Raw genomic sequence first — 23,369 nt, forward strand, 5'->3', positions numbered from 1 at the left:
ACACACACTGTCGGCTGATGTATGTTGTTATTTACATTCTGCGCGACGATTCTAATGACTCTTTAAAGTCGACGGGTGTCAAGTGGAGTGTTGTTCATCATCACGACTCCGCTGTAGCCGCAGACCGCGGCGCTTTCTCAGTCTGTGCCCTGGGGTATCCGCGCCACCTGCCAGGGGTTTGTGCAGCGGATGCGATTTTTGGCTCATCAAGGGTCGACCCTCAACCGCATCCACTACACGAACCGTGGGCAGTAAATGCAGGTGATAGCTGCTGCGCGAACGGACAAATTGTAACAAACTCTCCAGTCGTGGTGGTGCCACTGTGGCACCACCACGACTGAACAGCAGTCCACAACCTTTTTGGCACCAGAGACCGGTTTCGTGGAAGACAATGTTTTCACGGACGGGGGGGGGGGGGTCATCATTGGGTCTTTCCCCCTTTTCAAAGCTTTTTTTTTACTCGTAGGCTTACCAACACTGTGACTGAGACAAGCGCGGACGGAAGTGGTAATGTAGAGCAGTCTGCTGTAGTGACAATGACTTCACCACAGGGCATTGTGGGTAATGTAGAGTCTCCTGTAGTGACAATGACATCACCGCAGGGCATTGTGGGTAATGTAGAGTCTCCTGTAGTGACAATGACATCACCGCAGGGCATTGTGGGTAATGTAGAGTCTCCTGTAGTGACAATGACATCACCGCAGGGCATTGTGGGTAATGTAGAGTCTCCTGTAGTGACAATGACATCACCGCAAGGCATTGTGGGTAATGTAGAGGGGTCTTCTAAAGAGCCACGGCTCCACGAGCACTGGAGAGGCTACCGCTCAGTGTGCTATCAGTCACCTACAAAGATCCCCTGTAAAGGCTTTAACAGCCTGTTGGGGCAAGTGTTGTTAGCGAACCCCCGTGAAGGCTGGAACGGCACACGAGGGGGTGGGTGGCCAGTACCACTCCCACTCGTGTTTGTCTCTTCCAATGCTATTGTTTACACACCGCACCAGGTTCTCATTTAAGGTCGAGTTGCCTAGAGGAGGCCCAAGACCGGTTCAGATAATCGTCACTGGCCTTGGCCGTGAGCGGGAATCAAACTCAGGTTTGCGGGTTCGTAGCGTAGCACGCTAATCACTGCACTACCACTTCCTGCGACCATACGAACTACACGAACCATTCAGAGCTAGGTTGTGCGGAGCACAGGGCATTGCTGCCAAATCAAATATTGTTCTGTACTTCTATGCTCTCTCCTTCACCGGCCCGGGTAGGGCAAGGTTGTAACTGGTTGCAATAAACACGAAGGACGCAACTATTTTTTTACGTAAATTTTTACTTCCCCGCCATTGTATGTATATATAAATCACACATCATTACACCAGTCATCATCGTAAGCCATCATTGCTTTAATCCTAATTAAAATATGTAGTGCTACAATCGTCACGGATCGAGGTTTATCATTATTATAATAATCATAAATAATCATTATTCATGCGAATCATCACTGCTGCCATCCCATCGCAAGACGCCAGGAGATGGGCGTCAACCCGCGTACTCAAAGGGCGCGCGACCTTTGACACCCAGTCCGGTGATCTGCAAAAAGAACACGGGGGGGGGGGGGGGCGAAACAAATGAATCATCTCCACATAATCATCGTCATCATCACTTCGACCAATCCACTGCTGGATGACCCCCCCCCCCTTACCCCCCCAATCCGAGCCGTCTTGCAAGAACAAGTGCTGAAACGGTGCGCAAAGAAGTGGGGAGAGATGCACGCCTGGGATAACTGGAATCGCGACCAGAGGCGGAAAGAGGACACGGATGCGTTGGACGGCATTACGGATGTGAGGGAACATCGGAGCGACCATTAAACAAAGTGGGCTTCTAGAATCAGAATGTTGTATTTATACTGCAGGAGGAATCCGATGAGCCACACAGCTCTTTATTCACAGACGTCGTCCAGTGAGGGGCACGGGGTCAGGACGTTACAACAACAAAAAAACACGACGGGCAGCGCAGAGGTGCCGAAGGAACGCTGGCCGAGCGGTGGAGGCCACACCGACGGGCGTGGTCTCGGAAGAGACGGCGTCCACCGCACACGGACGGAGACGGAGCGGTGGAATCGGATTGTGTTTGGCCGCGCGTTTGGTCGTGTCAACGCAGGGCCGTGGGAAGGTGGATGCCTCCAACATCGTCAGCAGATTGATCGTGACTTGATGACGGATGGATCGTCGTCGGCGTCACCCGGGTCCACGTTTTCCCCGACGCTTGGCTCGCGGAGGTCTCAAGGACGGATGGGCTCTCTTGCGTAGGCAGCCGATAAGTCGGGTGTTGTGGACATCGAGAGGACTTACGCGGCGATGAGATGTTAACTACCTCGCCTGGTGTGCAGGAGGTCGTGAGTTCTATCCCAACCCTGACGACGCCTGCTGTATATGTGGAATCTGCGTCTTTCTCTCTCTCATCATCATCACGGTAGCTAGGAGATGTAACTAACTCGCCTGATACACAGGAAGTCGTGGGTTCGATCCTGACCCTGACGCCGCCTGCTGTATATTTGGAGTTTGCGTGTCTCTCTTCCCGTGTTCGGTGTTCCCCTAGAGTATTTGGCTGCTTATACATTTCCGCACGATGACGATAAGCCACTTCGTTGAGCTGTCATTTGTGATAGCCAGGACGCTCCTGAAAAAGAGCTATGTAGCTCGGTGGGGCCTCAACTGGTAAACAAAAAAGTAGCAAATGGACATATTGGTGGTACAAACCGGTGCAGCATAACACACCGGTCCTCGTAAAACAGTCAAAAATCTAAAATTTGAATCGGCAAATCTGTCTATCAGTATTCTTGGTTCTTTCGGTAAAGTCACGTAGAAGGGAAGTAATAAAAAAATAAAAATAAAACAATAAAATTCTCACGACGTTTCGATTGCAACACAAGCAATCATCATCACACCTGATGATGGTGATTGCTTGTGTTGTTTTATTTTATTGTTTTATTTTATTATTTTCCTTCTACGTGACTTTACCGAAAGAACCAAGCATATGAATCCCTGCAGTCACGAAAGCTTTAAAACGAAATCTGTCTATCAGTCTTTAATTGACCCTGTCGCCAAGTTTGACGCAATTCGAAGGTTTATTCAGTTTGTTGAATCGAGGAACTGCCCGACCAAGTCGAGGTAGGGCACAAGTAGTGAAATCTTGCCTCTGGAATAACGGAGCCAGCCCATCGCCAACAGGGCTGGGTGCTGTTGTACGGCAACAGACCGCTCGTATCAACGTTCGTCTCTGTAGACTGCTCCGACATCACGACAACTGATTTTGACTCGCACCACCAGAACCACCAGTTTAACAGTAGGCGTTCGCGACCGATATCATCCATAATACGCAAGTGACAGAATCACATCTACGCCTCTATTTAAGGAACGAAACAGGAGGAGGATTTCTCCACAAATCTGGCTGTCGCCTGATGAAGCTGGTTGTAATTACCGGCGAAACGTCGTACTCCGATTGTAAATGTTGTGGCTTTGCTCTCCGACACACCGGTGTGCTGTACTAGTATACTACACTATACACGACACTATACACGACACTATACACTACACTATACACTACACTACACACTATTATACACTACACTATACACTACTATACACTACACTACTATACACTACACTACTATACACTACACTATACACTACACTATATACTACTATACACTACACTACTATACACTACACTATACACTACTACACTATACGCTACTATACACTACACTATACACTACTACACTATACACTACACTATACACTACACACTAGTGCTGTACTAGTAACGAATTGGCCACGTTCTGTTTACCTGACAAACCTTACTAGTTGGCCGTGTCGGGCGGTGGCGGGTTTAACGACACACGTTTATACATTTACCACCACCACCAATCCGCACGATTTTCTAACCGGGGTTGCGAAAGGGGAAATAAATGATTAAGCATTTACACATTTTCCCACGCCGGTACGTTCACACGGCATCGAGAGAGAGAGAGCAGCAGCGGTGGCGGTAGCGGCACCTTGAAGACGTTCCCGGCCTGGGGCTCGCGCGCCAGCCCGGCGGCGTCCAGCCCCTCGCAGGCCGACGTGACGAAGAGCTCCGCGTAGTCGGGGCCCCCGAAGCAGCAGGAGGTCGTCTTGGACACGGGCAGCTTCACCACCTGCAGGCGCTTGCCTGTGCACCGCCAACAGCATCAGCATCGTCATCATCATCACCAGCATCGTCATCATCATTATCATCATCACCATCATTATCATCACCATCATCACCACCATCATCATCATCACCATCATCATCACCATCATCATCACAATCATCATCACCATCATCACCACCATCATCATCATCACCATCATCATCACTACCATCATCTCCACCATCATCACCATCATCATCATCGTCATCATCACCACCATCATCATCACCATCATCATCTCCACCATCATCACCACCATCATCTCCACCATCATCACCACCATCATCACCACCATCATCATCGTCATCATCACCACCATCATCGTCATCATCATCATCACCATCATCATCACCACCATCACCATCATCATCACCAGCATCGTCATCATCACCATCATCATCACCAGCGTCGTCATCATCACCACCAGTGTCAAGGTTAGCAGAACCATCGTCGTTGTCATCACCACCAGCACGAGCGTCAAGATCGGCATAACATCGTCATCATCATCATCATCACAACCAGCGTCATCATCACCACCATCACCACCATCAAGAAGAGCGGAATTATCAGCATCCTCACCATCACCACCGCCAGTGTCAAGGTCGACAGAATCATAGTTATGATCAGTGTCAAGGTCACTACCATGAGCATCAATGTCAGAATCATCATTGTCATCATCGTCAAGGCATGATCAATATCAGCTTCAAATCTAGAATGATCAATATCATTGACAGAATAACGTCAACATCCACACCACACGCGGCCATAGGAGGCTTGCCGTTTCCACGCTGTTACCGACGAGGATGCTAATGACGATGACGCTGAGGATGATGTGATGGCGCTGCTGCAGGAAACATGATGATAACGATGACGATGATGATGTCAATGATGCTGATGACAATGATGCTGATGTGGGTGCTGCTGAAGACTATTACTCCGACGACTAGGACTCTAGGCACGACGGAATTTCTACGATCACCATGCTGGCGATGCTGGTGACGACGATGATGCTGGTGATGTCGATGATGCTGATGACGTCAATGCCGGTGACGTCGATGATGCTGGTGACGACAATGATGCTGATGACGACGATGCTGCTGATGACGACGATGCTGCTGATGACGTTGATGATGCTGATGACGTCATGCTGGTGATGACGTCAGTACTGGTGACGTCGATGATGCTGATGACGTCAATGCTGATGACGTCGATGCTGCTGATGATCACGATCGTGACGCCGACGCCGACGCCGCTGACCGGTTTCGGGATCGATGCGAATGACACGGCCCCCGTTGTAGCAGGCCACCCAGAGGCGGCCCTCCGCATCCAGGCACTGCCCATCAGGGATCGCCTCATCCTGGCTCAAAGCGGTACACCACCCTGCGATCCGCTGGGGGACACACACACAGCGGTACACACACACAGCGGTACACTACCCTGCAGCCTGCTGGGACACACACACACACACACAGTGGTACATAACCCTGCTGGGACACACACACACAGCGGTACACCGCCCTGCTGGACACACACACAGCAGTACACTGCCCTGCTGGGACACACACACAGCGGTACACTGCCCTGCTGGACACACGCACACACACAGCGGTACACTGCCCTGATGGGACACACACACAGCGGTACACCGCCCTGCTGGGACACACGCACACACACAGCGGTACACTGCCCTGATGGGACACACACACACAGCGGTACACCGCCCTGCTGGGACACACACACACACAGCGGTACACTGCCCTGCTGGAACACACACACACACAGCGGTACACCGCCCTGCTGGGACACACACACAGCGGTACACTGCCCTGCTGGGACACACACACACACAGCGGTACACCGCCCTGCTGGGACACACACACACAGCGGTACACTGCCCTGCTGGACACACACAGAGCAGTACACACACACACAGCGGTACACTGTCCTGCTGGGACACACACACACACAGCGGTACACTGCCCTGCTGGGACACACACACACACAGCGGTACACCGCCCTGCTGGGACACACACACACAGCGGTACACCGCCCTGCTGGACACACGCACACACACAGCGGTACACTGCCCTGCTGGACACACGCACACACACAGCGGTACACCGCCCTGCTGGGACACACACACACACACAGCGGTACACCGCCCTGCTGGGACACACACAGAGCAGGACATACACACACACAGCGGTACACTGCCCTGATGGGACACACACACACACAGCGGTACACTGCCCTGCAGTCTGCTGGGACACACACACACAGAACAAAAATCCCCCTAAAACTCTGTGCCTTACAATTGAGATGCAATTCGCAGAAACGGCGCTGCATAAAAATGCTGAATTGCTCATTACGATTAAACAATAAACAATAATTACTGACCTCCCACTGATTATAATCAGTGGGAGGTCCCTCATTCTCGTCTGCTGCCCCGAGAGCGTGGGACGGCATTCAGCCTGTTAAGGCTACACGGGGGATCTTTGTCTTTGGTGTTCAGTCAGAGCGTGGCTGAGTGAAGCAGGAGGCAGACGGAGGCCCTAAGCTGGAAGTGAAACGGAGCAACGTTCCTGCACGTAACATTGGACACAGCGGTAGCGATTGGCAGATCAAAGCAAGATCCCCATCCGGCCAATCAGAGCGTCCGCGGATGAATGGGAGGACAGACAGACAAGACGAGACACCGCAGACGATAATGAATGGGCGCAGCAATACGGAGGGCATTGACTCCCTACTAACAACACGCACACTTGCTTCTGGTGTTCACGGACAGGAATGGATGGGAGAGAGACCGACAGAGACGAAGAGGAAGGAGGCCAAAGCCCGCGTGGAAATTCATGAGCGGCAACAGGACTCTGAGGCCCGTCGCCCCCAAGCCGTTCCGCGTAGCGCCACGAACGGCGCCTGCGGGTAGCAGCGGGTCGGCCATGAAAAGGTTCTACGAACAACGCCCCTCGGCTCGCAAAGCAAACCAAGTAGATTAACGGCTCCCCTTTTGAGTTGTTCTCCATGAGCAGAAAAAGGACATTCTGGGGCAGCTCCCGCCTCCCGCCCCCCGCTCACCCCCCGATCCCCCCCCCCCCGGGGTGCCAGCAGCGATTACTGTGGGCCCACGGAGATCAAAGACGCCTCGCCGGTGGGGGAGAGTCTCACAAAAGGGGGCCTCGAACGTCGTGGCGAAAAAACGGACGGACGGATGGATGAAGGAATGGAGGATTGTGGCGCTTGCATCTGCACCGAGCACTTTGGATTTTTTTATGTCTTTCACTTGTCGTTCTTTTTTCTTTCTTTTGTCTTTTTTTATTCCTTTTCCTTTCTTCTTTCTTTCTTTTTTTCTTTCTTTTTTCTTTCACTTAATGTCCTTTTGTGGAACCGTGCGACAACTCATTAAGACGCAAAAATCCTCTTAGCTAATTGAGATCCTGAGGCCTAGAAGAGGAAACTCCGGGTGTCCGCCACTCGGCGGCGATTGGCGCGGTTGGCTACGTACGGTGCGAAAGAAGTTCAACACACATCCGGTACATTCTCACCACGTGATGAGCCACTTCGCTGAGCTATCATTTGCGGTAGGCGACTCGCTGCTGAAAAAGAGCCACGTAGCTCAGTGGGGCCTCGCCTGGTTAAATTAAAATCGAGTAAATTATTTGAATAGTTTTTAGGCCAGCAGCACCGCGGTTTTGGCTCCGGCCTTGGCGGCGCGGCAAATGCTAGGGAGCCGGCACACGCACGCAGGCCGGCTCCGTAAAATCGGCAGTGGCATCGGCAACCGTCAGGGGTGGGCGGGGGGGGCCACGCGGGGGGGGGGCCACACGGGGGGAGGGGGGATGCGCGCGGGAGGCTCACAGAGGGCGCCGGTGGTGACGTCGTACTTGAAGGCGAACACGCTGTAGGCGAGGCTGTCGATGTAGAAGAAGGTGGCGTTGTCGAGCGACCAGTCGAGGCCATTGGAGATGTCGACGTCGCGGAAGTGGCGCGTGGCGGTGGCGTCGCTGCCGTCGCTGCCCGCGGCGTGCAGGCTGTAGAGCGAGCCCTGCTTCCGCTCCAGCACGGCCGGTGCCGTCTCGTGGCCCATGGTGCCTTTGCGGGAGGCGGGTGGCGGGGGAAGAGAGATGCCCGGGGTGATAAAGCGAGAGTCAAAATCAAGGTGCAGCCCTGCAAGACGTTAACTACCTCGCCTGGTGTGCAGGAGGTCGTGGGTTCGATCCCGACCCTGACGATGCCTGCTGTATGGCTCAGTGGGCCTTACCTGGTAAAATAAAAGAAATTGTTTAGTTTTAATTGTTTCCTCACGTCCTCCTTAGCAGGTTACTTTGGCCTACTCTTCCACGCTGGCCAGACATCTTGGAAGAGCCAAGTGTATATAATATATATATACACATAACTGTCAATTCATACACATAAGTGTATATATGTATTGACGGTTTTCGGCACAGCACGGGAGACATTCATTTTCTCTTTGCCACGACTGTGACCGTGTGTTCGTCATCCCCCTTGGATAGAGCCACGTGCAGAGGATTTAAAGAGCCACAAGCAGCTCCAGAGACGCCGGTCGGCCACCGCTGCTCTAGAAGAGAACGTCTGGCCAATGCTTCCCACGCCAGACAGAATTCTTGGGAGACGTGGGGGGGGGGGGGGGGGGAGGGTTACCCACACTCTAACCCACCACACTCGGACCCTGCCGAGTCACTGTGACTTTAATGTGCACATCCTTCCCGCACCTCTCATTAGCACGGATGGCTATGTCCGCTGCGAAATGGCAGAAGTTCAACATACAAAGAGAGACAAAGATCCCCCGTATAGCCTCAACAGATTGTTGGGGCAAGTGCTGTTCGCGAGCAACTATGAAGGCCGGCACGGCACATGAGGGGGTGGGTGGCCAACACCACGCCCGGCCGCCTTTGTCTCCCCAATGATGATGTTTACACACCGCACCAGGTACTCATTTGAGGCTGAGTCGACCTAGGGCAGGCCCAGAATGGGTTCAGATAATCGTCACTGGTGTCGGCCTAGAGGGAATCGAACCCAGTTCGCCAGGTTCGTAGCACAGCGCGCTAACTGCTACACTACCGCTCCTCATACATACAACATACATACAACATACAGGGACTCAATCTCGATTTGAAGATTTCATGACTGCAGGAATCCATACTCTTTGGTGTTGCGTTCGAAACGTCGTGATTTTTTTTTCTACCTACGTGACTTTACCGAAAGAACCAAAGAGTATACAGGGACTCCTCTATTTACCAACTTTCAGAGATACGAACAAACCTGTCTGTACGTCCAGTTACAGCTGTTCGGACCGACAGCTGTAAGTTCAACCGCTGCGCAATAGATGGCGGTTGTGGCATCTACATCTGCAGAAGGTGAAGAACCAGTGGCATCTACATCTGCAGAACGTGAAGACACAGTGGCATCTACATCTGCAGAACGTGAAGAGCCAGTGGCATCTACATCTGCAGAACGTGAAGAACCAGTGGCATCTACGTCTACAGAACGTGAAGAACCAGTGGCATCTACATCTGCAGAACGTGAAGAACCAGTGGCTTCTACATCTACAGAACGTGAAAAACCAGTGGCATCTACATCTGCAGAACGTGAAGAACCAGTGGCATCTACATCTACAGAACGTGAAGAACCAGTGGCATTTACATCTGCAGAATGTGAAGAACCAGTGGCATCTACATCTGCAGAACTTGAAGAGCCAGTGGCATCTACATATACAGAACGTGAAGAACCAGTGGCATCTACATATACAGAACGTGAAGAACCAGTGGCTTCTACATCTGCAGAACGTGAAGAACCAGTGGCATCTACATCTGCAGAACGTGAAGAACCAGTGGCATCTACATCTGCAGAACGTGAAGAACCAGTGGCATCTACATATACAGAACGTGAAGAACCAGTGGCATCTACGTCTACAGAACGTGAAGAACCAGTGGCATCTACGTATACAGAACGTGAAGAACCAGTGGCATCTACATCTGCAGAAGGTGAAGAACCAGTGGCATCTACATCTGCAGAACGTGAAGACACAGTGGCATCTACATCTGCAGAACGTGAAGAGCCAGTGGCATCTACATCTGCAGAACGTGAAGAACCAGTGGCATCTACGTCTACAGAACGTGAAGAACCAGTGGCATCTACATCTGCAGAACGTGAAGAACCAGTGGCTTCTACATCTACAGAACGTGAAAAACCAGTGGCATCTACATCTGCAGAACGTGAAGAACCAGTGGCATCTACATCTGCAGAACGTGAAGAACCAGTGGCATCTACATCTGCAGAACGTAAAGAACCAGTGGCATCTACATATACAGAACGTGAAGAACCAGTGGCATCTACGTCTACAGAACGTGAAGAACCAGTGGCATCTACGTATACAGAACGTGAAGAACCAGTGGCATCTACATCTGCAGAATGTGAAGAGCCAGTGGCATCTACATCTGCAGGTCATCATGCTACTTTTAAAGCCATTCCCCGTGTTTAGTGTACACGCCGTACAACGTGTTTGGAATCGACAGGAGTAAAGTTGAACTCGCGAACAAATCGACTTACGAACGGACCTCTGGAACCTAACTCGTTCGTAAGTAGAGGAGTCCCTGGACATACAACATACACACAACATGCAAACAACATACATACAACATACATACAACATACATACAACATACATACAACATACATACAACATACAAAGCACAGAGAGCCCCTCACCAGCTCCTCGCATCCCGAGGGAGGGGCAATGCAATTAGGCACTTTGGACTTCTTTATCACCGTTACGCAGCCCAAATGAGCTAATCGGAGGTGCGTGTGGCTCTCTGTGCTCCTAGTTGTGTGATACAGTCCTCTTCCCGTGATGTAGAGGTGGTAACCGTAGTTGGACCTGACATATGTACATGTTATCAGAGTTTGTTGGCATGTTCACCGCATGTACTCTGTGTGTGGTTAACGCAGACTTGATCCCTTACAAAAGGTTTCTATTTGGTGTTAATAATGAATCATACAAAAAACGTGTTTTTTTTCTGAAAAAATAACAATAGGTGTTAAACAGGAGTTGTGCTGTGTTCGAAATAACAAATAGATACCTTTTGCAAGGCACTAACCACACATCATTAATGATGTCTGCATTGTCTTAGAAACTCATTGGCCTACACCAGAGACAGCAGCCTTCTTCATGGCCCAGTCTCACCAGTGTCAGACCAGAGAACGCCAAAGGGCGTGTTTCTTAATACTGGCAAAAATCGGTCCCATAGATTACGTTTTATTTTATTTTATTACCTTTGATGACAACGACGACGATGATGTGACGACGATGATGATGATGATGTGACGCTGATGGCGATGATGGCGATTCAACTCGGGAGGGGGGTGTAAGGGCGCTTAGCGACCCCGCTTCTCACCGGCAAAGAAGCGCCCCGCTGGGTCCACCTTGCCGTCGTTGAAGCGGTTGTTGGGGCGGTCCTTGTCGACGGTTACCACCGGGGTGAAGCGCCGCTCGTCCCAGTCCAGCAGGCCGAACGTGGTGCCGCACGCCACCGCGTAGCCCGCCCGGCCGCGCCGCGGCACCGCGCACCCCACCGTCTCGTCTTCGGCCCCGCGCCGGCGGCACGAGAAGCGTCAACAGCAGCGGTGAGCGGATATAACTCACCGTGCGTGCGTAGTGCGGTGACTGCGCATCTGCGCACGTCTGCGTGTGTCTGCGTGTCCCGTGCCGGCCTTCACAGGTGCTCCCTAACAGCAGTTGCCCCGAGGTTATACGGGGGATCTTTGTCTTTGTAGGTGACTGAGAGCACACCGAGCGGTAGCCTCTCCCCTTCCAGTGCTCATGGAGCCTTACCCACAATGCCATGCGGTGATGTCATTGTCACTACAGGAGACCCCTCTACATTACCCACAATGCCCTGTGGTGATGTCATTGTCTCTACAGGAAACTCAGCTGCATTACCCACAGTGCCCTGCGGTGATGTCATTGTCACTACAGGAGACCCCTCTACATTACCCACAATGCCCTGTGGTGATGTCAATGTCTCTACAGGAGACCCCTCTACATTACCCACAATGCCCTGCCGTGATGTCATTGTCACTACAGGAGAAACGTCTGCCTTTGGCGATGCTGAGAATGCCCACGGTGTTACGCGTGAGTTGGAACATCTCTTAATGTAAGCGAACACATAGAGGCATGTGTGTGTACACGAATCAGCATGCGTGTGCGCGCGTACAAATACAGGTGTGTGGGTACGTGTGTAAACGGGCGTGTGTGCATGTCTGCACAGACGTACAGGCACGTGCGTGCACGTACAGGCGTGCGTGCGGGGTGCGTTGTAGCGTGCGATCAGCCGCCTACCCAGGTGCACCTTCTCCACGGTGCCCGTATGCGGGTGCCACCTGCACACGTCCTGCGCCAGCACGTCCACGTAGAGCAGCGTGCCCGTCGCGCCCTCCCACACGGGGCCCTCGCCCACGCGGCACGCCTCGCCCACCACGCTCTGCACCTGCACCCCCTGACATGCCGCCTGGGCACCGCACGCCACGGGGTCACCTTGAATCAATACGTGAGCTTTAAAATACGCCGCACGCACCCGGTTGGTGAGTGGGGAGGGGACGTCGCACACACGGCTGGTGAGTGGGAAGGGGACGTCACACACACGGATGGTGAGTGGGAAGGGGACGTCGCACACACGGCTGGTGAGTGAGGGGGGGGACGTCGCACACACGGTGGGTGAGTGAGGGGGGGACGTCGCACACACGGTGGGTGAGTGAGGGGGGGACGTCGCACACACGGTGGGTGAGTGAGGGGGGGGACGTCGCACACACGGCGGGTGAGTGAGGGGGGGACGTCGCACACACGGCGGGTGAGTGAGGGGGGGACGTCGCACACACGGCGGGTGAGTGAGGGGGGGACGTCGCACACACGGCGGGTGAGTGAGGGGGAGACGTCGCACACACGGTTGGTGAGTGAGGGGGGGACGTCGCACACACGGTGGGTGAGTGAGGAGGGGACGTCGCACACACGGTGGGTGAGTGAGGGGGGGACGTCGCACACACGGTGGGTGAGTGAGGGGGGGACGTCGCACACACGGTGGGTGAGTGAGGGGGGGACGTCGCACACACGGTGGGTGAGTGAGGGGGGGACGTCGCACACACGGTGGGTGAGTGAGGGGGGGACGTCGCACTCACGGTGGGTGAGTGAGGGGGGGACGTCGCACACACGGTGGGTGAGTGAGGGGGGGACGTCGCACACATGGCGGGTGAGTGAGGGGGGGGACGTCGCACACACGGTGGGTGAGTGAGGGGGGGACGTCGCACACACGGTGGGTGAGTGAGGGGGGGACGTCGCACTCACGGTGGGTGAGTGAGGGGGGGACGTCGCACTCACGGTGGGTGAGTGAGGGGGGGGGACGTCGCACCACACGGTGGGTGAGTGAGGGGGGAGGGGACGTCGCACACATGGTGGGTGAGTGAGGGGGGGACGTCGCACACACGGCTGGTGAGTGAGGGGGGGACGTCGCACTCACGGTGGGTGAGTGAGGGGGGGACGTCGCACACACGGTGGGTGAGTGAGGGGGGGACGTCGCACACACTGGTGGGTGAGTGAGGGGGGGACGTCGCACACACGGTGGGTGAGTGAGGGGGGGACGTCGCACACACGGTGGGTGAGTGAGGGGGGGACGTCGCACACACGGTGGGTGGGAGTGAGGAGGGGGACGTCGCCACACCGGTGGGTGAGTGAGGGGTGGGGGACGTCGCAACCACGGCTGGGTGAGTGAGGGGGGGGACGTCGCACCACCGGGTGGGTGAGGGGGGGACGTCCAGCCGTGGTGAGTGAGGAGGGGACCGTCCGCACACACGGTGGGTTGAGTGAGTGGGGGGACGTTCGCCACACAGGTGTGTGAGTGAGGGGGGGACGTTGCACACACGGTCGGGTGAGTGAGGGGGGAACGTCGCACACACGGTGGAGTGAGTGAGGGGGGGACGTCGCACCACACGGTGGTGTGAGTGAGGGGTGGGACGTCGCACACACGGTGGGTGAGTGAGGGGGGGGGACGTCGCACACACGGGCGGGTGAGTTGAGGGGGGGACGTCGCACACCTACGGTGGGTGAGTGAGGGGGGGACGTCGCACACACGGCGGGTGAGTGAGGGGGGGGACGTCCGCACACACGGCGGGTGAGTGAGGGGGGGACGTCGCACACACAGTGGGTGAGTGAGGGGGGGGACGTCGCACACACGGGCGGGTGAGTGAGGGGGAGACGTCGCACACACGGCGGGTGAGTGAGGGGGGGACGTCGCACACACGGTGGGTGAGGGGGGGACGTCGCACACACGGTGGGTGAGTGAGGAGGGGACGTCGCACACACGGTGGGTGAGTGAGGAGGGGACGTCGCACACACGGTGGGTGAGTGAGGGGGGGGACGTCGCACACACGGCGGGTGGGTGAGGGGGGGACGTCGCACACACGGTGGGTGAGTGAGGAGGGGACGTCGCACACACGGTGGGTGAGTGAGGGGGGGACGTCGCACACACAGTGGGTGAGTGAGGGGGGGGGACGTCGCACACACGGCGGGTGAGTGAGGGGGGGACGTCGCACACACGGTTGGTGAGTGAGGGGGGGACGTCGCACACACGGTGGGTGAGTGAGGAGGGGACGTCGCACACACGGCGGGTGAGTGAAGGGGGGACGTCGCACACACGGTTGGTGAGTGAAGGGGGGACGTCGCACACACGGTGGGTGAGTGAGGGGGGGACGTCGCACACACGGTTGGTGAGTGAGGAGGGGACGTCGCACACACGGCGGGTGAGTGAGGAGGGGACGTCGCACACACGGTGGGTGAGTGAGGAGGGGACGTCGCACACACGGTGGGTGAGTGAGGGGGGGACGTCGCACACACGGTTGGTGAGTGAAGGGGGGACGTCGCACACACGGTGGGTGAGTGAGGGGGGGACGTCGCACACACGGTGGGTGAGTGAGGGGGGGACGTCGCACACACGGCTGGTGAGTGGGGGGAGGAGGGGACGTCGCACACACGGTGGGTGAGTGAGGAGGGGACGTCGCACACACGGTGGGTGAGTGAGGGGGGGGACGTCGCACACACGGTGGGTGAGTGAGGAGGGGACGTCGCACACACGGTGGGTGAGGGGGGGACGTCGCACACACGGTGGGTGAGTGAGGGGGGGACGTCGCACACACGGCTGGTGCACCTCCTGCACACTCAAGAGCCACACCACCGATGGCCACGTAGAACAATGAAAGTGAACGAGTTTATTGAGGTCTCACCTTGGTCAATAACGAGCGCGAGCCAGCAACGCAGGACGCCCCGGCGGTGGTCTGGCGACTCAAACCCAACGAAGTTTTCAGCAGAATCTGGGGAGAGAGGAAAACAGACATGAACCATTTTATACTGGAGTCTCTCTTCCCATTATTAATTAAGTTAATTATTACATTAATCACTACCCTGCACGCAATTAAATCACCCAGTGTCAACCTTTCACCCCCATGCTAATGTTTTCTGGGAACCCTCGCGCCCGTGCTCGCGCGCGCGGGGGGGGGCCGCTGGAGTTACGGACGACCACTCAAGACGGTCGCTCCGTTGACCCGTGTAGTCCATACGGAGCGGGGGACCACGCTGGAGTTATGGACGCGTCAGTGACGACCACTCAAGACGGTCGCTCCGTTGACCCGTGTAGTCCATACAGAGCGGGGGACCCCGCTGGAGTTATGGACGCGTCAGTGACAACCACTCAAGACGGTCGCTCCGTTGACCCGTGTAGTCCATACGGAGCGGGAGACCCCGCTGGAGTTATGGACGCGTCAGTGACGACCACTCAAGACGGTCGCTCCGTTGACCCGTGTAGTCCATACGGAGTGGGGGACCCCGCTGGAGTTATGGACGCGTCAGTGACGACCACTCAAGACGGTCGCTCCGTTGACCCGTGTAGTCCATACGGAGCGGGGGACCCCGCTGGAGTTATGGACGCGCCAGTGATGACCACTCAAGACGGTCGCTCCGTTGACCCGTGTAGTCCATACGGAGCGGGGGACCCCGCTGGAGTTATGGACGCGCCAGTGATGACCACTCAAGACGGTCGCTCCGTTGACCAGCGTAGTCCATATTTAGAGGGGGGCCCACTGGAGTTATGGACGCGCCAGTGACGACCACTCAGGACGGTCGCTCCGTTGACTCGTGTAGTCCATACGGAGCGGGGGACCCCGCTGGAGTTATGGACGCGTCAGTGACGTCGATGCAGACTTGATGCCGTGCAAAAGGTTTCCATTTGGTGTTTGAATATCTTAACACGACTCCTGTTTTATTGCCAGAAAGGGTACAAACCCATTATAATTTTTTATTCATCTTGGATACTGATAGAAAGTTCCCATGGATATAACTGCTCGGCCCGAGCTATAAGTGCTCTGACACGTGCAACTGCCTCTGTGCTGGTGGCGTTCTCTGTTCTACCACTGGTGGTGAGACGAGGCCATGAAGAAGGCTGCTGTCTCTGGTGTAGGCCAATCAGTTTCAAAGACAATGCAGACATCTTTAATGATCAGAGCATTACTTTTTGGTTCTTTCGGTGAAGTCACGTAGAAAGAAAGTAAATTACATAATAGCATACGACGTTTCGATTGCAACACAAGCAATCGTCTTCAGGTACGAATGAATGAGAAAACAAACCGAGTAAACTTGAAAATATAATGCAATACAACACAGAGAGTCGGCTAACATAACAGTCAACACCCCACCTGGTTGATTACGTTCTTTCAGAGATTGCTAAATTTGAGAGAGACACAAAACACAGACACACAAGCAGAGAGAGACTCACACAGACAGAGAGGTACACACATAGGCACACAGAGAAACAACGCCTCTGTGTCGAGGCCTTAAATAGAGAGAGAGGGGGGCAGAGAGAGGGGGGGGGGGGGTAGAGAAATTTGCATGTCAATGAAAGATTTGGAGCTTTCGTGACTGCAGGAATTACTAGAGAGACAACACAGAGCACGTGTGTTGGCATGTTTTTGCATCAAGTGTGGTTAGTGCCTTGCAAAAGGCATCTATTTGTTATTTCGAACACATGACCACAACTCCTGTGTTATTGCCAGAAAGATTAAAACCTATTATTATTTTTTCAGAAAAAAACCATGTTGCTTTTTGTATGATTCATTATTAACACCAAATAGAAACCTTTTTGCAAGGAGTCAAGTCTGCGTTAACCACACACAGAGTACATGTGGTGAACATGCCAAGAAACTCTGATAACATGTACATATGTCAGGTCCAACTACGGTTACCACCTCTACAATATGAAACTGGGATACATCACGGGAAGAGGACTGGATCACACAACAATTAATTATCAGAGCACGTGTGTTTGCATGTTTGTGTGTGTGGTTAATGCAGACTTGATGCCTTGCAAAAGGCATCTTATTTGGTGGTTGAACATCTGAACACACCTCCTGTTGTATGTCCAGAATGGGTAATAATAAAGCGTTTCTTCACAGTTTCATTAAGTCCAGGACAGGTAATAAGTGGAACGTAAGGGGAGTTCTTCAACCACCCGGCACTGGCACTTAACCGCTCCGTCTCAACCTCTCAGGGATGGTGACCCACACCCCAGTCCAGACCACTGGCTCCACAGCTCACCAAGGTCAAAAGTCCACGCCCTCCAGTCAACACGGTGGATTTAAGGCACGTGTTGGGGATATCATTGTGTCAGCGACGCGCAAGGGTTTCATGTTGTGTATCGGTGTGTTTTGTGTCAGTAAGGCATGTGTTTAATGTTGTGTATTGGTGTGTTTTGTATGAGTAAGGCAAGAGCTTCATGTTGTTTATTGGTGTGTTTTGTATGAGTAAGGCAAGAGCTTCATGTTGTTTATTGGTGTGTTTTGTATGAGTAAGGCATGTGATTCATGTTGTGTATCGGTGTGTTTTGTATGAGTAAGGCAAGAGCTTCATGTTGTTTATTGGTGTGTTTTGTATGAGTAAGGCAAGAGCTTCATGTTGTTTATTGGTGTGTTTTGTATTGGTAAGGCATGTGCTTCATGTTGTGTATTAGTGTGTTTTGTATGAGTAAGGCATGCGTTTCATGTTGTGTATTAGTGTGTTTTGTATGAGTAAGGCAATAGCTTCATGTTGTGTATTGATGTATTGGTAAGGCATGTGCTTCATGTTGTGTATTGGCGTTTTGTGTTCGTCACGCACGCATTTCACGTTGTGTGCTCGGTGTTGTTTTGCGCCGAAATGTGACGTCGATATTCCCGGCACAACATCACAACCCTGTGCCACCCGCGGAAGGCTTTCCAACTGCTGCTCGAAACCAATCATCAATGAACAGATGACTGCACGAGGATATAAACGACGACGATCGAAAAAAGTGCAAAGGCGTACAGGCTTTTGGAGTGTCAGTCACGAGTTCAGAGTCTGCCAAGGAGATTGCCTCTTTGCTATTCGAGCGTAATTTAAAGTTCCAAGTCGGGCAAAACCGATCATCGGACTGCGATCATTAAACGGGGCGAGTTAATGGTAAACTCGTTTTACCTTTACATTCGATTTTTTTGTGGCAGCCCACTCACGTGAGAAAATAAAAAATAATAAAACCCCCATGAGAAAATGTGAAAGTGCCGACTCGGCATGCCGAAAGCCAACTGAAACCCATTCGTCCGTCGGCTTTTTTCTTCGCGGGGAGAGCAACGGGCCGAGCGTTCCCAAACGGCGCCGCGAGATCCGTGCCGGACGATTACGGTGAAGGGACGCGTCGTGAAATCAATAGCCCGGCGGCGAGTGTCGGTTTGCATGGAGCCATTCGTGTTCATCCGGACGAGGAGGGGGCTCCGCCCCCCCACACCCACGTCGTATGCGTCTCGACGGGGGGGAGGGGGGGGGGTGTGGGGGTCGTTTGACCATACTTCACCACGCCGTTCAGGCGCGCGTTGGCGAAATTGGGCGACGCAGAAGTAGGAGCAGCATTGAATCCAATGGTGGAGCCAGGATTTTCAGGTAAGGAGGGCAACCCCTCCAGCAATGAAAAATTATATCGGAGTTGTTAGTAAGTAAAGACTTGTCCCTTGCTTTTTATTCGACGCGTGTGCGGCGATGATGCAGCCATCGATCGAGTGTCGAATTCGAACCGCGTTGTGTGATAGGCATCGCGCTCGCTGAAGGTGTTGATGCCTTCAGGGAAGTCGTGTGCTGTGTACGCAGCTGCGCACAATTCTGAGTCACTTATAACTGCTTTGCTGTTAATTATTGCCAATTATGGACTCAGACTATTGTCCTATCATCTCATACAGTCCCTGGCACGTAATAATATGCTACACAGTGGCAGTGGGGGTCGCAAAATGCCGATTTATTACTAATAAACCCCAATGATCCGATTGAAATTAGGGATTTCGATCGGATCATTTGGGGGGCACGTGCCCCCCCCCCCCCCCCCCCACTGGCTCCACCAGTGATTGAATCAACAGCATTGAGATGCACTCAGCTTGCACTGCTCTCCACTGCCGACCACGCATCATATCGCTACCTATAGCGCCTGTTATGGATAGCTGTCGCTCATCCAAGCACTATGCAGGCTCCTCCGTGCATTCCGGGTGAACGTGTTCCGAGGCTCCCTTGGATTTATACCGAGTTAAATGAAAATCTGAGGGAAGAGAGGACATTTAATGTATCCAAGATGGACCAATGTATGTTGAACTTCTCTCGCACCGTACATAGCCAACCGTGCCAGTCGGAGGTGTGGGGAAGGACAACAAGCCAGACACAGAAAGCAGTCGTAAGAAATGAGTTTGTCAATCGAGATGATGATTTAAAAGTGCGAAGCTCCAGTAGCTTCCTAACATCGGAAGGGAAGAGCGTTCCAGACGGCCGCAGAGGCGCATCTGATAGCGCAGCTCGATGCGGTGACCGCCGTCTTTGCTCGACGGCCAGCCAGAAGCCGCTGCTGCTGCTGCTGCGAGGATGACGACCGGAGTTCACGCGATGGTGGTTTGTGCTCCTTGACGAGATCAGCGAGGCGGTATTGCGGTTCATTTGTGGCAGTGGCTTTGTGTGTAACGAGTGCATCATGTAGAGTAACTTCACTTAGGGTATTTTGTGAAACCGGCCACAAGTTATACAAATGCTCCAGAGGAAATGAAAGTAATTTCAATGACTACCGCCATGGTTAAACAAAGGGGCAATGACTGTTAAGCTGTGAGGTCACACAGCTTGGCCCAGAGCCAGATGCTGATATCTCGAGGCCAAAGCACCTCGGGTTTGGTTCCAGCCTGGCACAGAAAATAGTCCCAGCTCAGCTCGGCTCAGTTGTGCCGGCAGAAAAGGGTATTTAATAGGGCACATTGTTGATCGTATGCTGATGCCAGTTTCATAACAGACCACAGTGCGACTGGGGCCACAACAATCGCAATTAGTGGGCAGCATCGTAACGTCGTCGTCCGCTGCCATCGCTCGCCGGACACCATTGAAGCCGTTCACCGCGGTTCGCCCCAACCTCAACACGAGCGCGTCGACACACCGGACGATCCAACTCCCCCGCCGTGGACAAAAAAGGAATAAAGCGGCGGACGCGGCCAATCACGCGGGAGGTGGACCATCAACAGGTGCCGAGCCAGAACTCAACGGGTGAGTGCAGAACTCAAATCGAGGCAATGGCCTTCTCGTCGCACTGTGAGCCAGGGCGCGCCTCTCTACCCCACGCATCAGCCCGCGCCACTCCTCCCCCGTTTGAGACGGCAAATCCTCGTCGCGCCGGCACTCACCGCACCTCACCACCTCCATGGTGGGGCCCCCTCTCCTTGCCCATCCCACGCACGCGCATCAATCTCCGACCGCTCCCCTCAGGAGGCGAGTGGACGAGTTTAAAACCGTCCCAAGCCGTGGGAATCGCCGCACTTGAGAGCCCATCCGGACAAACGGTGGGGACGCTCGGGGTTTTTTTTTCACTTCTTGTTTGGGGAGAAAATCCAATCGACAAAATATCCTTTTTTTTTAAGCTTGAGAGGTCAGCGGCCGCTCCGGGTGGGAGGGAGAGCTGCGGGCGGCTGAATCTGCTCGTAGTTCTCTACGCATCCCAAGCCTCTCCGAGAGTCGGGGCAACCGCGCCCGGCCCGGGGAGCGTCCTCACCCCCGACGTTCGTTCCGGCGACAGCAAAAAACGAAATCGAGTGAATGGGAGCACGGGGAGTGGGAGCGTGTGGAGGGGGGGCGGGCGGCAGGGGACGCAAGACCGGAAGCGCGCGGGCTCAGCGGAGCGGCGGCAGCTGCACGTTGGCCTGGACACACGACGAGGAAATGAGATTAAGGAATCGGGAACGCTGCCTGGAGAAAGCTGGAGACGTCGCAGCACCAAAGCAATGGGAGAGCGTGAAGAGGAAATTCACAAACCCCACAGATAAACACTCATTAATTGGCCAGGAACACCTTTATATATAGAGGACCACAGATCTCGGGGGGAGGGGAATTTTATGCCAGCTCACCGCCTGGCTGCTACGTTGCCGCTGGGTCTGTGGTTCCTCGTGCCTCCAGTGATGTCTCTCTCCACGAGGGTGAGCGGGTGGTGGGTGGGTGGTGGTGGTGGTGGCCCATCACAGGGATGAGTTTAACCTGGGAGATGTGAAACAGAACTCGCGATACACAAAACAAACATGAGAAATATTAGGCGACTCTATGCAGATCTTCGAAGGATGAGTACAAATAAAAGCCAGGAATGAAAACTGCTTTTCGGGTGAAGAGGGAGTTCAAGATGCCACACGTAGGAAACAGCGTCCTCCACGGTGCGTGAAAGAGAGGAAGCTCTGACAGCAGATGGCAACGGTGGACATTGTCAGAGAAGCAGGACCAGCCGCTGGATGAGAATTGGCAGAGACCTATTTACTCCATACAGAATTGGCAGAGACCTATTTAGTCGAGACCGAATTGGCGAAGGGAATGCTCTTCCATGAGATATCATGGATCTTTGAGTATGTGGACGTTTTTAAAATGCGTCTTAAAGCCTATTTATATACGCTTCCGCTTGTTAAACTTTTAGTTCATTTAGCAAATGGATTCTTGAAATGTGTTTATAATATAATTATTTTCATGCTGAGCGTCTGCTACTGTGTCCAGTACAGCGCTCTGAGATCCTGGATGAAACGCGCAAAATTGTCGGAATTATTATTCTTTACTCGATGCTTACATGGAATGCCTCAATCATAGGATAGTGCCTCGGCCGTTACTTTATTCAGTGTCTTATCACATGCACGTACTGCTGATTGTGAATCTAATTTGTAAATAGAATCATCTGAGAAAAACCAACCACACTCACGAGCCGGTTTTGGGACAATGTGTAGGTGGTTTATAGGTTGTATTTAATAAGTTTAAGTTAATTTATTTGATAGAGCCCTGTGAGCCATTCGGCTCTTGAATCGGGTGCAACCGCAACAAACAAAAAACATGAACAAGAAAACATCTTAAAGTGACTATGTGCAAACTGAAAATCCAGGGAAAAAAACTGCAAAAATTCCAGCAAAAAGCACCGTACACCAACGCTGTAAGAATCGGCTTCATCTTTGCCGGCAATAACACAGAAGGTGTTAAGATGTTCACATGCCAAATAGACACCGACTGCCAAGAGGGGTTCTACTGGACTTAGGATGGGTGGATCACCAGGGCTTGCCAGGTGTTTTAAGTGTGGGGCTGAGAAGTTGCCAGGCGATGTGGTGTGTTATCTCCCTGCACGTGTTTTCTTCGGTAACTCTGGTTCCCCCCCTCCCCCCAGATGCGAATGTTGACATTGGCAAACATCCCGATGCAGGACCCTCCTGGAAAGATAATCTTGAGACTTTCCCGAATAAATAATTGTCATCGCTTATGAGTACGTGCTCATAGTTGACCCCAGATCTCCATTGACAGGTACCTCTCAATGAATCTATCTCCTCCCTAAACTGTACAAGCGAATCGGAGCAGAGGTGTCTGAAACGGTCGCTGGGAAACGTCGTGGTGAGAACAGAATCCGTCGTGCAGAAGACCGCAAGGGAAGACGGGGCAGGTTGTGAGCGTCGTAGATATTGTTTGGTAAATGAAACAACAGCGGTTGCGCTGTGGTGGGAGGGCCTCTGTGCAGGATGGAGGAGGATGGTGGAGGAGGAGGAAGGCCGATTTGCT

At 53.4% G+C, this 23,369-nt stretch overlaps 1 protein-coding gene across 1 annotated transcript; it reads right to left on the reverse strand.

Moving 5' to 3' along the window:
• Positions 1 to 1,313: 1,313 nt before the first annotated feature.
• On the reverse strand, positions 1,314 to 21,757 carry RGN (regucalcin; the record flags this gene model as incomplete). The annotated part of the gene is given in 9 exon segments (XM_061575831.1): positions 1,314 to 1,581; positions 4,049 to 4,203; positions 5,483 to 5,585; positions 5,587 to 5,615; positions 8,081 to 8,314; positions 11,638 to 11,823; positions 12,582 to 12,750; positions 15,512 to 15,598; positions 21,704 to 21,757. Coding segments are annotated over 9 exon segments (1,068 nt in total), but the record flags the coding sequence as incomplete, so codon positions are not given.
• Positions 21,758 to 23,369: the final 1,612 nt, after the last annotated feature.

Source organism: Lethenteron reissneri, chromosome 59 (assembly GCF_015708825.2).
Source record: "Lethenteron reissneri isolate LAM-NWPU_2019-01 chromosome 59, ASM1570882v1, whole genome shotgun sequence".
NCBI lineage: Eukaryota > Metazoa > Chordata > Hyperoartia > Petromyzontiformes > Petromyzontidae > Lethenteron > Lethenteron reissneri.